This window comes from Poecilia reticulata, chromosome 10, assembly GCF_904066995.2.
Source record: "Poecilia reticulata chromosome 10, P_reticulata-male-v2, whole genome shotgun sequence".
In the NCBI taxonomy this organism is placed as follows: Eukaryota; Metazoa; Chordata; class Actinopteri; order Cyprinodontiformes; family Poeciliidae; genus Poecilia; species Poecilia reticulata.
This window is the reverse complement of record NC_088839.1, coordinates 20014417-20031802: the sequence shown is the minus strand read 5'-3', so window position 1 is coordinate 20031802 and position 17386 is coordinate 20014417. Positions and strand designations below refer to the sequence as shown.

Sequence of the window (17386 nt, the reverse complement as noted above, 5' to 3'; positions counted from 1 at the left end):
AAACACAGCGCTGTTTAATATGAGATTTATTTTAGATACCACCCTTTTATTATGAATACCAGAATCCAAATGATACAGCAGTTATTAATATTTATTGATTTTAATCAGTTAGTGGTGATCATGGAACACCCCTGGTTGATGGTACATTCCTCCCGTTAACTTCCGAAACAAAAATGGCACATGAGATTTTGCAGTGAGGGGTGTGTTTGTATCGAAAGTGAAAGCTAACAGCAGAGTGGCCGACACTTCAACTTTGAAACACAACTCTTTGCTGTCTGCTTGGTGTTACCTAAACATGGCGCTGCTAACGTCAGCTCGAGTTTCACACACCAGAGCCCTTCCTTGCAGCGCTCTGTCCCGTATCCGAGCTGACTTCCAGACAGCAGGTGTCAAGTTCAGGCACTTGTTACCTCCGGGTAGCCCCCAGCTCAGAGGAACGGGAGTAACGAGTCCCGTACGAAGCCATATTAACACCGCAGTCCGAGGTGACAGATTCTCCACTACAGCGGCGCTTCGCAAATCCAGCCAGGCTAACGGTTCCTCTTCACCAAGGGGGAGCAGAGGCTGGCTGGGCAAGTTTGCCCTCGGTGCTGCCCTCGGAGTGGGCACAGGCGCTCTGGTACAGGCCCTCCACACTGGAGTTTTAACCGCCATGCCTCTAAAAATTAACCTGGACTCTGCTGAGAGTGACTGGAAGGAAGCCAAGGGTGAGAATGTCTGTCCAACAGTGGCAGGGAATAATATTTTACAGAGTTTTCAGACAAAAACACCTACTGTCAACTGGTACAAAAAGTTGTATAACGTTTTTGATAAATAACAGTGTATAAAACCCAACTCTTTTATGACAAGTTATGTTATGTTATGTTATGTTGACCAAGTTAAGTTATGTTATGACCAAGCGACAGTCAACTTAGTGTTTTTAGCTTTGTATTAAGCAGGGTTCCCTATTTTTATATTTTAGTATGTGCAGCGTTCCTAAAGTAACTGCTACTTAAGCTACTTTAAATTTATCTTACATGAATCTTTACTTCGGTCTGAATGTTTTTTTTTTTTTTACATTTGTTTAAACACATTATAAAAGTATTCACACCACCTAAATCTTTCCCATGTTTTGCACTCAGTTCAAATACAAACATAAAATTTGTTTTTTGTGGATTTTATTTATCGACCAACTTAACAAGCAAAGTATAATTAAGCATATTATACTGAAAGGTGTGGCATGCATTTGCACTCAGCCCCTAGATATAGTCAATCTAACACCTAAAATCTCAGCAAAACACACTGAAGCTGTTAATAATAATAATAATAATAATAATAATAATATAAAATAATATGGAACTGTTGAAGGGGGTTAGGAAGATTTCTTGTTAGATTATAAATGCCCCTTTCTTCTCTTTCTTTTCCCTAGATTTCCTGCTGTCTCTGTCCGGGAAGGACAGGCGCGGCTACTACAGAACCTCTGGCTCGGTGCCACTGGATGACATCCCAGTGTGGACTCCCACAGCAGGTCAGACATCCGTCAACATCTGCATCACTCAGAGTGGTGAAGATGAAATTCTTTTCACAAATTAGAAACAACTTTTATTACCAGCATAAAATTATAAAAATACTGTAACAACCTCCTTTAAAAACCAAAAGCATACATAAGCAAACAAATATTTAAGTTGATTAAGGTGCTTATTCCTAAAATCTTTTTAATTCTTAGCAGAGAACCATACTTAGATGGGCATGTGATTCAATACTGTTCAGAGATGGGTAGATAAAAATTGTACTGCAACATGCTTTTAATTATGTAGCAGTAAAATGTAAAATTTAAAAAGTAGGAGTAAAAATTAATTTGCTAGAAAGGGTTCTCAAGCTGTAACTGATCATGAACAAAAATGTAAAATGATGTGCCAATTATGATATCTACTATAATAAAATAAAATAATAGTAAAACATAAATTACATAATTACAAAACATAAATATCAAAATCTGGCAAAGGAAACACCAAATCCCACTTTTCCACAAACAGTTTTTATTTATTTATTTTGAACATGATAGAAGTATGAAATCACACACATAAACAAGGAATGCAAAAGAGTAGTCGGAAATTATACTCAATGTATAAGTAAGTTTACTTCAAAATATCACTCAAGTAGAAGTAAAAAGTACAGAGAGTAAAATGACTCCTAGAATCCTTGAAGTTACTCAAATAAAATGTAACTGGAATAAATATAGTTACTTTAAAGCCTGGAAGGCCTTGTGTTCTCACTTTGTGAAGATCAGAACTATTGTGGCCAAAATAAGTGTAAAAAAAAAAGACATTTTGAATATGACTGATTAAATGTCTCATTTTAAGCCACGCGGGTTCCTTCCTCTACTTGTTTCAGAATTGATTTGCTTTCCTTCTCTGGTGATAAATTGTCCTAAGCGACTGTGAACAGCCTAGGGCTTTGTGACAGAGCCAATCTTGCATGTGGTTGTAATAAACCTCATATTTAAATAAGTGATGAATCTGTAAATTGCATGACAAAAATTAAAGGTACCACTAGAGGGAGCTCACATGCTTCCAGTGTCACAGTTACCCGGCTGCTGATCCCTGTTCTTCATAGAGATTTCTGTTGCAAACCAAGCTGAGCCCGGCTGTGTTTGCTCCCGTCCTCAGGTGCCTCTAAGCCGAGTCGCCACCTGAGGAATGAAACGTTAGACCAGAAGATTTCCGTGTACAGTGGTGACATCACCAAGCTGGAGATAGATGCCATTGTCAATGCAGGTATGGGTGTTGTTCTATTTTGTTTTAGATAGGTCTGTGCACAATTTCAGCCACCCTACATGATAAATGATCATTTTCTTGCATCATAAAATAAAATCCTTTTTTTTTTCTTTCCTTTTTTGTTTCCCAAAAAGTACAAGAATTTAACATTTTGAAAAACACAAAAGGGAGAAATATAAAAGGCATTATGAATTTAAAAGGTTCCAGCAGTATTTAGCCTGGCTGTGCGTTTATGGGCGTATGCATAAATTTTGCAGGAAACATCTGTGAGCGGCGTCTGAGCTGTAATTATGTGCATAATGTATTTTCAGCATGTTGGTAGAACAGCCAGAGGCTTTCAAGTGATTATCTGCATGGTATTCAAGATATTCTTTCAACTAATTTGAGTACCCCACTGAAGAAAGTGAGAACAATAGAATTGCTGTGTAGGGCTGGTAAAAAATACAAAAGAATTTCAATATAAATATGACAAGGGACTGTTTAGCTTGGAATGAATAGTAGATGCTTAAATTTCACACCAGTGAAAACGATATAGATTTTATTTATCCCGGGGGAAATTTATGTACCTAGTAGCCCATAAAACATCAACAAAAAACTAATTTCAGTTAAGAATATATGACCAATAAGATAAACCATTTCTGTCTCCACTGCACAGATCAGATTTTGATGAGAAGTGGAAATCTCATTTTCAGCATCTTCTGAATGTTCAATAAAAAGTACTGCGTATTTGATCTTTTCCAATATCTTAAAAGTTTTGAAGAAGTAGATTGAGAAACAGAAGCTCATGGAGGGTTTTCACGAATTCTCAAAGGGAAAGATGTTTGAAGAGACTGATTTAAAAAAAAAGAAGAAAAAAAGATTGAGACACATTGATAAGACTTGAACATACTTTGAAATCCTAAGGTAAAAAGAGAGGCGCACCTTCTTTTCCCAAATTGTCACAGGTTCCTCATTCTTGAGCAAATCCTTGCTTTGGTCAAAATACAACATTAAACTTCTAAAGCCTGCATTAGAGCACAGGCTTTTAAGCCAAGTTCTTTGGAGCCAGTTTTTAGAGGACAAATGAGACATGCAAATAAACAAGGACATCGCAGTGATGATATTAATTAGTTGGATGAAAAGCATTCTGTGTGAATAGCAAAGAGATCATCTAGTTTTGTGTGTGTGTGTTAAAAACCGCAGAGGAAAAAACTGTCCATTAAAAACAGCAGATGGACAAACGGTGGCCCATAGAGGAGGGTAGGAACGTACATCTACCGGTAAATTAAAAGCTTCGCCTTTCGTCTTAGTTTTCTCTTCATCATGACAAACCAACACAGCGGTCACATCTTTCTGCCTATCAATCTCCCGCTCCACATTCCTCTCACTTGCGAACAAAACCCAGAGATACTTAAACTCTTCCACATATAGAGGGCACTCTACTCTTTTTTTGGCTCAAGACCATTGTCTTGGATTTGAAGATCCTGATTTTCATCTCGTCCATGAAAGTTATGATCAGTGGCAAAGAGCAACCTTGGTGGATCCAGTTACATACAGTCCAATTCAATATGAAAGCACAATTTAGCCAAATTCAATTGATCATTTGATGAAAAGTTGGCAGAGCTGATTGTATGAAGTTGATCTCTTAACACTTCTGTTGCAACCAGCTTGGGGTTGATGAGAAAAGTAGTCAATGCTGGTGACACAAACTTGCTGACAGCAAAATGTTTTTCTTCCTTAGGTTTCTAAATTTACAGTTAGGAAAAAACTTTCCATTTCCTGTTTAACAAATTTAAACAGGATGAAATCTTACAAGAAGTAGTTGTTACTCAAAGCTGAATCCCTTTTAAGAAAAGCTCGTCTGAGGTTCTTTTGTTAGGCCGATGAGAAAAGTAGTCAATGCTGGTGACACAAACTTGCTGACAACAAAATGTTTTTCTTCCTTAGGTTTCTAAATTTACAGTTAGGAAAAAACTTTCCATGTAGATGAACAATTTAAGTTTGTAAGTTGCCTCTGAATGAACTGTAAAACTTCTGGAACTATGTCGCTTGGACAGATTACACTGAAATATTAACTTTTGGCTGGATGGGACAGGACGAACAGTGCTGGGTTGATGGTGTCTTTTAGCTTGATTTATAGGATCCGAGGTCAAATGTGAGGCCATCTGTCAAGCTTGGACCAAATGTGGTGATGGAAAAAGTACAAGGATCCCAAACAAAGCAGTGAATCTGTGATAAAATAACTGAAAATGGAAAAGATCAATCTGTTTCAGAGATCCAGATAAAGTTCAGGTTCCAGGCTGATTGAAAAGCTGTACTTTAGGGTGAATATGCAGAAACTAATGTCTGCAAGCCTCAACGAATTAAAGAAATGTTAAAAAGTACATTAAATCTAATGTCCTTCACAATGACTTGAGTTTATTAAATTGAGGCAGAAAATTGGTAATTCATGGAGTGTGCTTAGTTTCCTCCATGAAGGTCTTGTCTTTGAAAATCAATGGAAAGGCCAGTGCTGACTTATGTATTCTTTATAGTTGCAAGGATTTTAGGTCAAATATCATCATCTAAAATAATGATGTTTGACCTTTAAGCTGCTAATGAAGAGAACAAAACTGACATTATCTGTTTTCATTTATCTGTAATCCGGAGTCATTATGCATGTCTGGCCTTTGCTTTAGTTTTTGAAGATCAGTGTTTTCACCCCTTAGCTTCACTCTATACCCCATTTTATACAACTTCCTTTCTTGCTTCCTTCCTTCCTTGTTTCCTTTCTTTCTTGTTTCCTTCATTTCTTCCTTCCTTGATTCTTTCCTTTTTTTATTTCTGTTCTTGTCATGTCTTTCCTTCCTTGTATACTTTCCTTTTCTGTTTCATTCATTAGTTTCCCTCTTTTGTCCTTCCTTTATTCTTCCTTGTTTCCTTTCATCCCTGTGTTTTCTGGTTTTTGCTGATTCCACATTTAAAATCTGTTTTCTGTATAAGTACTCTGTCACATCTTAGTAAACTTAAGTATTTCATATTTTAAAAAGGCTGGAACTTACAGATGGACAAACTGTGCAGGAACCTTGAATTCAACCTAAGAAACAAGCTGAATCTAAAATTTGAGGATATGAGAAGCTCCAATGCATAGGAACAATAAGACAGTTGTCAATGTCTGAATTGTTTTACTGCAACTTTCTGGTAAAAAAAAAAAGTCCAAATTGAGGAATATTTGTCTCCTTAAACAGAATGCGACTTTAAACATTTATGAATGGACGCACATTCAGAACTTAAGACTGCAGAATATTTGATGTTATTGAAATCCTCATGTGTCGGTGTTGCAATCGTTCATTTCAGCTGCAATATTTATTACCTCTCAGTAGCTTTGGTTTCAGGAGGCCTGAAAGTGGGATTAAATCCATACCGATAACCATTAGATGGAGCCAAACACTGGCTTATTATTCCAGGAGCGTCGCCTCTGAGGTACTTTTAGTATTTGGGGGAAATTTAATCTGTGTATTGGCACAGGCATTGTATCGGGGGAGAGAAGGGCAGACCAGCCTAAACAATGCCTGATGATGAGCCTTCAGCTTCAAATGATAGGTTTTTATTGGCAGCTGACTGTCAGCAGGCGGATGCTGTGCCAGCATCTAATAAACATGTTGATCGTTGACTCCCGTTTGTGCAGTTATTGGTTTTTTGTTTGTGTGTACTTGTGACTCTGCCTACAAATATTTAGGTAATTATGAGTGTTTACACAAAAAGTAACAGTCTGCGTGTGTCTGGGGAGACGAGTTTGTATTGGGTTGTACTTTTTTTTACAGGGTTTTTAACAGAGTCGCAGGACGCAGAGTTGCATGGAATTAACAAGACGAAACGGCTAGTAAAGCACCGTTTTGCAGGGAGGACGAAACAAGGTGAGAGTAGGAAGGCGCAAAAAACTCCACAACACCGGAGGAGTGATGACTGAGAGCCGAAGCGTGAGAGCTGGCGCTCTCTCCGGCTGAGAAAACCGAGAGAGGAGTCGGGGAGAGAGGAAAGAAGAAGATAAGAGAGACGGGGAGAGGTCACAGGCTTGTATTTAAATCTTGCTCCGCATCGCCATGGCAACAAGCAGGTATAGGTTAGCCTGAAAAGGGCTTTGGGCAGGAGAGTCTGAACATCCTTTTCTGTCTGACTGATTGGCTGTCCAACTGACTTTGTATGTGGCTGCTTTGTTGGCTACGAGGGCGACCTTTTTCCACAGTGACTAACTGATTGACTAAGAGGCTTTGGGTGACAGTCGCACTTTAGGTAAGATGACATTGAATTGAGAGACGCATCGCGTGGAGATGGAGTTAGTATTTTGCAAATCTGAACAGCAAAACTCTCGCTTGAACAGCCTCCAAGACGGCGCCTTTGGTTTTTGACATGTGGAGGGGAGTGTTGTGGATTTTCTTCGGCTGCTCAGAAAGGCCTTGAAGCATCATTTAGCCCCTAAGGCGGCAAGCGTTCAGTTGAAACCAACTGTGGCCAATTATATGTAATACTGACAGACTGGTGGGAAGGTTGGGAAAAGGGAGGCTTCCAGGGCCTGCTGGTAGAGAGAAGTTGACACACAGATACAGAGACGGTAATAAATACATGGATGCAATATGATTCAGACTAAAGGCGCACCAAAAATCAAGAAAGTAACAGAGGAAGCATAACACAGGCTGTTTTTTTTTTATAGTTAAGAAAGTGTAGCGTTTTGATACCACAACCATTTTTGTATACAAGTGTTTGGTTTAAACACTTGTTAAGGATAAAAACCTCTGTGACTACCAAGAGACTATGCTGGGATTTGCTCCAGCTGTACGGAGGACAGACTCCCCCTCTTCCACCTGTTGCTGGATGCTGTCAGTCAGCTGTGCTTTATAGTTAAAAGGCATATGAAGTTGGCTGTAGGAGATGGTTTTGTTTTTTTTTCTTTATTTAATCACAATGTAAGTAAACGCTGGGAAAACGCTCCGTGTTACAGCATCTATCTGTAAAATGAACCGCCGGCTGCAGGCTAAACATCAGCTTTCAGGCTTCCATTTGCAGAAAAGGGCAGACATTTTTCCCAATAGAGTTAAGAAAGCATTACTACTACACTGAACCACCGGTTTTTCATATCTTGTTTAGGTCTTCTACATCTGTCTGCGAATGTTTTTTTATTGCAATATGATTTAAAACAACCTGTTGGCTACTTTACATTTTAAAATGCAAGATTTGGATAGAATTTCGACCTCCTCCTTCAAATGATTGAAATGGACCTCCTCTCCTCCTGTTTGTCGTTTGCGTCTCTCTCTATAAAGATCGGATTTACAGTAACTCTCAGCTCCTCATCCTACCTCCTCCCCCCTTCGTCCTCCCTCCATCCACCCCCTACCTCATTCCACACTTTTACAGCCCCTGGCTTTGGCCCACTCCTATAAAACACTACAAACATAAAAACCCACAAGCACTTAAGAGCTGTCCTGTTAAGGAGGGTGGAGGGGACGTTTGGGTGGGAGGAGACAGTGGGCAGAAACATCCTCCTCTTTACACCCCTCAATCACTCCGTCTGGAGATGGAGATGGAGATGGAGGGGAGGATATATTGTCTCTGATGGGCTCGCTGATTAAGATGGATTGCACAATGAAATGTCGTTGGAGAAATGAGTTCTTAAAGCGAGTGTGTGCGTGCTTACACTCACTTCACGTCTCTCCAACTAACTCTGCATTAAAACCTTTTTTCAGACTGATTAAATGCAAATTTGCTTGGCTCTACCGAGTTGCATTTTCACCTACAAAGATCCCTGTTCTTCACTTATGCTTTATGGTCAACTTTGATTCTGTCAAGTTTTCTCTGCAGAAAAGCAAAGCTTCAACGTAATTGAAAATGGTTTAAAACAGATAAAGTGGCTCCTCTCTGAAACTCACTGATGTTCTCTTTTTATTCAGTGGCAGGGAAAGCAGCACCAGAGTACGCTGATAAATCTTTCAAGCCAGACTATAAAAATCTGTCCTTAAAATTAAGCCATGCACTGTCAATTGATAAATAATATTTTGGTCCTCTCTCAGTCTTTAGAGCACTTGTCACGGTTACAATTTAGAGTCTGTTTGAATGTTTCCTGAGTTTATCTAGAACTTTATGTCTTACCTCTGTGTTTGTGTGCAAATCTGTCCACACGTGTGCTTGTTGGATTTTGTCCGTTGAAGTTGACTTTTTTTTTCGGCACAGGTGTGCTGTCATATGTACTGTATGTGTGGGCAGGAGATAGGGTCTCTCCTCTGCTGGTCAGAGATAAAGCTGTTGGTTGGCACTGGAAACCCTCTCAGCGTGGCAACAGCTGAGAGATACAAGATTAGAGCCGGACAGCAGGTGACAGACAGGATGGGAGCTGGAGTGTCTTCTGGACTGTGCTGTAACCTCCCTCGCTGATAAGAAACCTTGAAAACAGAGATGGACGGACGGGTGGCAGCGCTGCTATGCTGATGGACAGTAAGAGTCAGAAAGTAATGCAGCAGAAGGACAGGAGGGCGCAATATCTAACCCTGAAATTCTCCTAAATACATCGAGTTAGTCGGTCACAGACAGTTTGCAGTTCATAAAAAATTATCCTGGTGTGTTTTATCAGCCAGAATGATTTGTTATTGCTTTATTTTAATGCTCATGTATTTCAGATCACCAAACATTCTTTAATATAAAACATAATACAGTGGAAAGAGGACAGTTACCATAGCAAATCGTCACAAATGACCCAACAATTCATCTTTACAGTAAACCTTATCAGATATAGGGTTTTTCTCTCTCTCTCTCTCTGTATTGATGAGTTTCTTTCTAAGATGCGAGATTAAAACTTTAGTCTGTGCGGGAATATTTCACCTGCCACATGGAAAATACATTTACAGTTTTGGAAGTGGTGGGAAAATTTCATAACTCTACAAGTTACAGGGGCAGATTTCGATTTTGAACTGGACAACAGCATTCAATATCTACCACTGAACTGTTGCTTTAGATGCTATTATGAATAAAATAAAATGTGTCTGAATCAACAGTCGGCTGACATGTACTTTTCTTGACATGTGCTATGATGTTTGATAAAATAAACTCATTGTTGTGCTTGATTTTAAGCTTTTATTACCTCGAAGAGCCCCGAAGTCACATTGACTTTCATTCAAATCACAGAGTCTGATTTCTGCTGGCAGGAGTGCAGCAGTTTTATTGATGCAATATGAAGTTTTTCTACACGGCCTAAAATTGTAAAATGAGGAAGAAAAAAAAACAATGCAAATGCACTAAATATTCCTAAACTTGCAAATTCAAATGTTCATATCCATATTATGTTCTTTCTTACCCTTTAGTTTGCTTTTGTAAATTTTTTTCTTGAAGAATCTGATTTTGATTGGTTGTTTTTAATTTGTTTGCGATTGACTGATTATGTTTCTCATTAGAAAAACTGTGTACCAGTTCAAGCTTTTTTACATGTCTCTGTTTGCACTCCCACATTGATGACACAAGTATGACGCAATAAAATAGGGACCAGTAAAATATTTGATGGGGTGGTTATAATTTTCTTCCACCAAAGTGTATTTTACTTTAAAAAGTTTAAGTTGGCTGTTCTGTAAAGTTGCCAGCAAGTCACATTGCGCTTCCTAGAACAAACACTTAACACTGTAATTGCAAATAAATTGAACCCGTTTGTCTTGAAAAGTCTGTTTAGATTACATCTTTTGGGAAGTGGTGATATATAAATAGCCTGGACTGAATTAAAACTTTATAGATTAGCACTTAGAAGAAAATGTAGATATTTCAAAAGAGTTATTTTGTTTGAAAAGGAGGGTAGAATATTTTTTAGATTTAATGATTTAGAAAATCTGTCAGTATGCACTCAGTTCTTAATAATATATATGATGGATAGATGGGGGTTTCAATGGGATGAGCATTAATATTTGAATCCTACTGTTTCTTTTTTTTTTACTTGGGTGATTAAATATGAATCTCTTGGTGGAGGATATTTTATTGATTCCTATGAGGTCTATGCTGGATGATGACCAGGAGCTGTAGAGGGTTTCGTGTTTATCAGGTTTGAAGGTATCGGACTTTTGGGAAGCCATGAATAAATGGACTCGAGCAGCAGGACATCTACCAGAACAGCTGGAGGGGAGGATGTGCTCTTTGATCCTGTTTGGTGATTTTTTTTCTCCAGCTTTTTTTAAGAGGATAAAACCTCCAAACCCTTGGCTCTGCAGGTAGAGCGTCTTATGAGAGCATTACTCTACAGCAGCACAGCGTCACACTCCTTTTGGAAGGCTTCACTGATTCTTAGCTGGCTTTGTCACTGGGGCTTATCGCAATTCTTAGCGCCAGAAACCGGCCTGGCAGACGGCCCTACTTTCACAACTGCTTGGCCTCAATTTCTCTTTGTGAGAATAAAATAAGTTCTTAGAGTTCACCTGCACTAGAGTTACTTTGTTTGCTGGATTAAAACTGGACATGCAGTGGTAATGTTCGGTGCATAACCACTTCGTGAAGGATTTTCAAGCATCAGGTCAAGGATTAAGTCTTTATTCTGAAAACCACCAAATTTTTGTGTTTAAGCTGTTAATCTGTTTGTTTAACGTATCCACGTGTAGCCATTTTCAGAGGTAATCAAGTTGTAGCCAGATGTAGTATTTTTTTCCTTGCCTCAGTAATGAATGTTTTCAAGGCTGTATTCAGGCACTGGCAGTTTGTCACCAAGTCAATTATCTAAGGTTTCACTCAGGGGATGCTGCTTGTTGTGATCCACCCTGCCTCAGTAGTAGTAACAGGGGTCTAAGGCTCTGTTGGAAATCCCAGAACAGAGACTGCTCCTGCAGCTGAGGTCTCGCAGGCCCTGCAGCGTATGTTCTCCGTCTCCGTGTTTGCTGCAGTTACCATATATCCACCCTAGAGCGCTTGTCAGCTCCTCTTAGGACGAGCTCATATTACAAGATGCAAATGTCACTCCGACTTTGCTTTGCAGAGGAAAACCATGGGTTTCTAGGACGCCTTAAAACAGGTGCTAACATTATCAATGCCTTGTGTGTTTGTGGTGGCGTGCTCGGCCGGGCTTTTAACATCTGTAAAATTTAATTAAGCCGGAGTTGTGTTGTTTACTTGAAAGGTAAAGTTAGATCATATGCTGCTCTTCTGAAGCAGAACAGGTTACACATCCCTGGTGACCTGCAGTGTTTTTCCCTGCTGTAGTTACTGCTCCTTCTTAGCGCCAGTTCCTATAGCAGTAGCCCCAAAGAGCTGACTGGGTGTTTTGTGGAGCAGTTGCTAATGGGCAGCTTAGCTTCTTATAACACGCCTGTCAAATGCTTGTATACAAAAGCTCTTACAGAGGCAAATTGGCATTGCTGATGCAAATTCAGTTTCAGAGGAAATATGATGTTCTGTCAACAAAGCCTTGCAACACAATTGACACTTCCTTCTTTCTACTATCCACTGAAATAGGACGCAGTTGCTGGGTTACCGTCTAGGTCGTCACATAAAAATGCCACCAGGTTTCTTTAGGTCTATAAACTATATTGTGATATGCAAAATCTAATAAAAGGTGAAAGAGGAAAAAGCATAAAGGTGTGAAATGACTGTTGAGCGGATTCCTAGATTTGCTTTTGTTTTCTGATTAATAGGAGAATGATTAATGTGAGGCGGAAATTGTTTTTTTTTCACCAGGCAAATTTGTATTGCATCAGTAGTTCTGAATGTATGTACTGGATAAATTATTGGGTCAGGCATTATTTTTGGGAGATTTTACATTTCATGGTCTACTTGTTGATTATGATTTGATCCTTGTTTTAGCCAGGAAATAACAAACTATGACTCAAACCAGCTGTCTTAATGTCAATGTGTTTAAGGGACTCAGAATATTTATGGTTATTAGTATTTGCATATAAATTTTTTTTATTTTTAAAAGTTGTTTTTTGCAACCACATACTCAAACTTACTGGAGTTCAGAAATTATTCCTTAAGAATTACACAACAACCTAAAAAATAGTGTTAAAAGGAGATCTTATTGCACGCTGTCAAGCAGAGATATTAGAAAATCAGGGTCTTTGAAGCACATGATCATCCAGGCTCCCTCTGGTGAAGGAGGTGAGGTGGCGATTTCTTTCAATAATCCCTGTGGGAACTGAAGACTACAGCAGTGAACCAACAACAAGTGCACGTAACTCCATAGGCAGCACCTGCAAAATCTCTTTTGGACCTGCCAGAGAAAAAAGCTACTCCCTATTTATCTTAAGCTTATTTAGTTGCTGTGGGACAGAGCGTGCTTGTGTGTGTGCGTGTGCATGTGTGTGTGGTGGACTGGTGGTGGTGACATTCTCAGCAACACATGCATCCAATTAAGACATTTTAAAAGGCACTCATCAATCAAAACTACAGAGAAACTGACTGTTTTTCTTTGTTTCTGAGAAAAAAACAAAAACAAAAATACTACAGTCCATGTCCTGGGATCTACAGCGAAAGGTCCGTACTTTATCCACTGAATTTCCCCAAACTACTATGAGCCAAACAATCACATTGATTGTGAGTTGTTTGCCCTCCAAGATGCTTCAAAGAGCTTAGTTGGTAGCTGAGATGCATTCCTCTATCGAAATGTAGCAGCAACTGAAAAAAGGCCAAAGTAATGTTTTATGATTTTAATTTTTTTTTGCTCCAAGTTTGAGGCCACGGTTTATTTAAACAGTCAACAGTTTGCTCAGGTTTGTGAATCTTTATCTCAAGTTGAGTTAAAATATCATAGTGTCTTGTTCATGACTGATGGTAAGATGTATAAAGGGGTTGGAGCCTCATCTGCAGTAATCAAAGTTCTGCTCTGGTCGATCACGGTGAAGAAAGAGCCTTTGGGTTCAGCTATGAATTTATTGGATTTTCTAGATTCCAACCCTCCTATATGGTCAAAAGATATTGGTTGTGATGGAAAAAACAAGATCCTGGAAAGAAACTGATTTCATCAGCTTCCTTTATTGGCCAGACGGACCCTAGATGACAGGTATTGATGTTTGATATGACATCATACAGGCTTGGCAGCGCAGCAGACAATTCAACCTTAGAAATGAGGTGAGAAGCTTCGACAACCATCAATGCTGGAGAGTAGAGAAGCTGCTCCTCTGCGTCAAAAGGAATGAGCTAAGATGGTTCACATGTCTGATCAAGAGTGCCTCCTCACGCCTTGCTTTAGAGGTTTCTGGGCATGTCTAACTAGGAGAACAGACCCAAAACTCCCTGACAGATCTTCGTAGGTTTCCCTGGAATAAGATGGAGAGGGTCTCTGAGGAGATGGATGCCTCTCTTGATCCTTCTGGACCTTTTTAACTCAATCTCGAATAAGTAGGAGACAACGGAGGCAGAGCCTGTCGTGAATGCAAAGGTTACCAATAACGGCGGATAAACAGTTTTCCTGGAACGGGAAGTAGTTACTCCACCATTGTTACATTAATTGTACACAAGGTTGATTGACAGCACAAAGACACTCCTCCTCCTTGGTTGTTTTTGACCCCAGGAGTGTGCATTTCTTCAGACGGAGGGAGGCGGAGAGATTATCTGTCTCATGTTGTAGTGTCACGACACGGTGATAGTTTGAACAAATATGTAAAATCATATTTTGCAAACATTACATACTGCAGCTATAAGATACATAATTATGCTAATCAAAGATTTTTATCGCCAAAATAGTTAGTCACTGATTTCAGTCTCAGTTATACTAATATCTAAATAAATGTTTATTTTCATCTTAAGTTGGGCAACTGTGATTTGATCACAACAGAATAAGATGTCAGGTGTAAAGCTACTCTGCTCACATCCGAATTAACACTTGTTGCACATGTTTTTTTTTTATTTAACATCACGTTTATGAAATTTGTTCAACTCTGTTATGATAATTTTACTTGTCTTATGATTACTGTAGTTCTTATAAAGTCAGTCTTTTGTAGAGCTTTCCATTTAATTGAATATTTGACACAAAATCCTTAATATCACAGAAAAATGAATGATGCTCAGAGATGTTGCTGCTGTTTGCTTTCCTTGGGTGCCGTTTTTAAAAGCTGTGATTCTTGCAGAGATTATCTCTGCTTAGATTTCTGTTCTTTCTTGTATCTTGGCTTTTTGATGTGTGTGAACACTAACACTCATGTTCCTCAGTGTTTCTCACTGCACTGAGGTTGTGTTAGGTCCACTCTGTCCTCGCCTGTCTGTGTCTTTGCCATGGGTGAAGTTTGGAGCCTGTGAGGAATTGTGACTACACAGCAGTGTTTTTTTTTTTTTTTTTTTACAGTTCTGCTGCTCTAGTTTTTGTTCTGTCCTGATCTGTCTGAGTTAATCATGGAAAAACTGTCTGAGTGGTTTACTGGTCATTTGGTAACCGGCTTGATGTTCACTTTGAAGTAAAAAGTTTTAGTTTCAGGGTTCATTGCCTCAGTGGTCCGAGGAATGCTCCAGTGTCCCTTTTGTGTCTCAATTTAGTTAGTTTGAACTGCATCTTCCCCTGTCGCTTTACACTTTGTTCTCGAGCTCAGACATCATCGCTCCGCAGAAAAGTGGCATTAAAGAAATTGGCAGCATCACGCTGATTTACACGCTGACGTTGAGAAGTTAACATATCCTCAGAGAGTTAATCCCTAATGTTGTCCGGGTCAGTAAATAAACAGAAGGAGAAAAGCCAAATTGGGGGAGTTTGCAGAAAAGCTCATTTGTGCTAATTATTTCTCTCCCACCCCTCCCTCGTTAAAAGCTTTCCCACCCCTCCAATCAATCGGCACTTTAGCAAGCAGGAAGGATGGAGGAAGTGCGAGCCTCATTAGCCTGATTGGGCCAATGTGGGAGATGGAGTGAGTGAGGGAATAAAAGGGAAAAGGAGGCAGCCTGGTCATCAGCACTTGGCCCATCAGAGTTTCTGTCAACAAGGCAAATGCTGCGTTCAAATACGTTCGTTTTGTAGAATTATGGTTCCCAGCGGACATTAATGATGGCATCCGCACTGAATAGGAAGCTATTGATGGAGTTTGTTTTGCATACTCGTTGGACACAGCCGAGCATTTGAAGTACAAATAAATGATTATGGCTTGCAATTAAAGAACTTAAATCTGCTTCAGTTATAGCAGCTTTCAAGCTCAAGTTTGATCCAAACTGCTTGGAGAACACAATGGAGTGATGTTGAAAACATTTGAACCAGGGCATAAAAAATTAAGTGTTACAACAGTAATAAAAAAGCCATGAAGCCAAACAAAAAACTGGGTTCTTAATAAAAGGAACCACGACAAATAATTTTGGTTGTGTGCCACCTTTATAAACTTTTGTGTGGCTCAAACCGCACCAAAGAGGTAAGAACTGAACTGCTTGCACTTAAAACATCCTTATGGCTCAGCTTGCATAGTTTTCTTTGCCATTTCCTTTCTGTAGAAGCTGAAAAGTTATTAAGTGGAAGAAGTTGTGGAACTGTACTTACTAAAGAGAAACAATTCCTTCTATATGTACACCTGTTTATGGTGGCACAGATCTAAAACGCCTCAGGACAACTGACCTCCTACTTGCAGAAAATATGAGGTCTGTGTTGAGAAGGTCTTTGCTTAATATCCCAACATCTTAACACATGTATTGCTCAACAATTGTTAAAAATATTATTCATCAGAATATAGTGAGAACACGGTTACAAATGTCTACAAATAACATACAAGTTGATTTTTCTTAAACATTTTTATACATGACCAGTGGTTGTGAGATAATCGTAATTTAGGGGTCGGCACCATTTACAGCCTAAAAAGCCATCTTTACTCTCTCTCCTACTACAGAAAATCCAACCTTTTTTTCTTATTTTACTAAAAATAAAAACAATTGTCAAGGGAAATGACTAAACAAAAAAAAATTGTTTTGTAAACTCTATCCTGATATTGCATAAAAGCAGTTTAAAAAAAACACATAAAGCTTGTTGTTTTGTTAGCTTTATGTGAAAAACACTCCTCAGTTCATGGCATTTTTGGCATATTATCAAGAGTCGCTGCAAGGCATTAAAAGCCGCATGTAGCTTCAGAACTGCAAGTTGCACACCCATGTTATTATGATAAAACCTTTCTGTTTTTTTTAAGAAAATTTTTAAAAAGTGCGACAGTGCTTGCTTGCCACTTACTACTCTTTTTTAATTAACCCATAAACAAATTTTAACTGTATTTAAAATATAAATCTTTCTCCAAATAAGTGATTTAGTTTGCACTTAGTAATAATAATATTATTGTATATATATTTGAAATTATATGTTTACACATGACAAAGTGAAACCCACATTACTTATGTATTTTATATCAAGAAGGCTGGGTATTCAGTCTGTTTAATATGATGAAACTGAACTGGAAATAATTTAAAATAGGCCTCAGTTCAGTCATGAGAGCTGCGCTAAAAGAAAATGAATTGCATCAATTACTTAAAATGCAATGCTGAGGACAGTAGCTTAAAAATGAATTGCATTTAAAATTTGCACATATTTTTTATGAGTTTGTTAGGTAAACTTTTCATATATTTACACATTGCTGTTATCTTCACAGCTAAATTTGATTAAAATGGGATGAAGTGAAACAGAGTTAATCACTTGCACAGAATGTGCACATTAATACACCTACAGCATCAGTCAGTCGAACTTGCCAGAAACACTTATTCAGGAGAAA

The 17386-nt window shown here is 38.7% G+C and overlaps 1 protein-coding gene across 4 annotated transcripts in view; it reads left to right on the top strand.

Moving 5' to 3' along the window:
- The first annotated feature begins 168 nt into the window (after positions 1 to 168).
- Positions 169 to 17386, top strand: part of macrod1 (mono-ADP ribosylhydrolase 1) — a 173488-nt gene continuing 156270 nt past the window's right edge. For 2 of the 4 annotated variants that reach the window (XM_008420435.3, XM_008420436.3), the window contains exons 1-3: positions 170 to 707; positions 1409 to 1507; positions 2649 to 2756. In XM_008420435.3, the coding sequence (XP_008418657.1) occupies positions 296 to 707; positions 1409 to 1507; positions 2649 to 2756 (619 nt within the window). In that variant the 5' untranslated portion in view covers positions 170 to 295. Of the gene's footprint in view, positions 708 to 1408; positions 1508 to 2648; positions 2757 to 17386 lie in introns of all 4 variants that reach the window. The other 2 variants (XM_008420437.3, XM_081611610.1) reach the window with 2 other exon arrangements.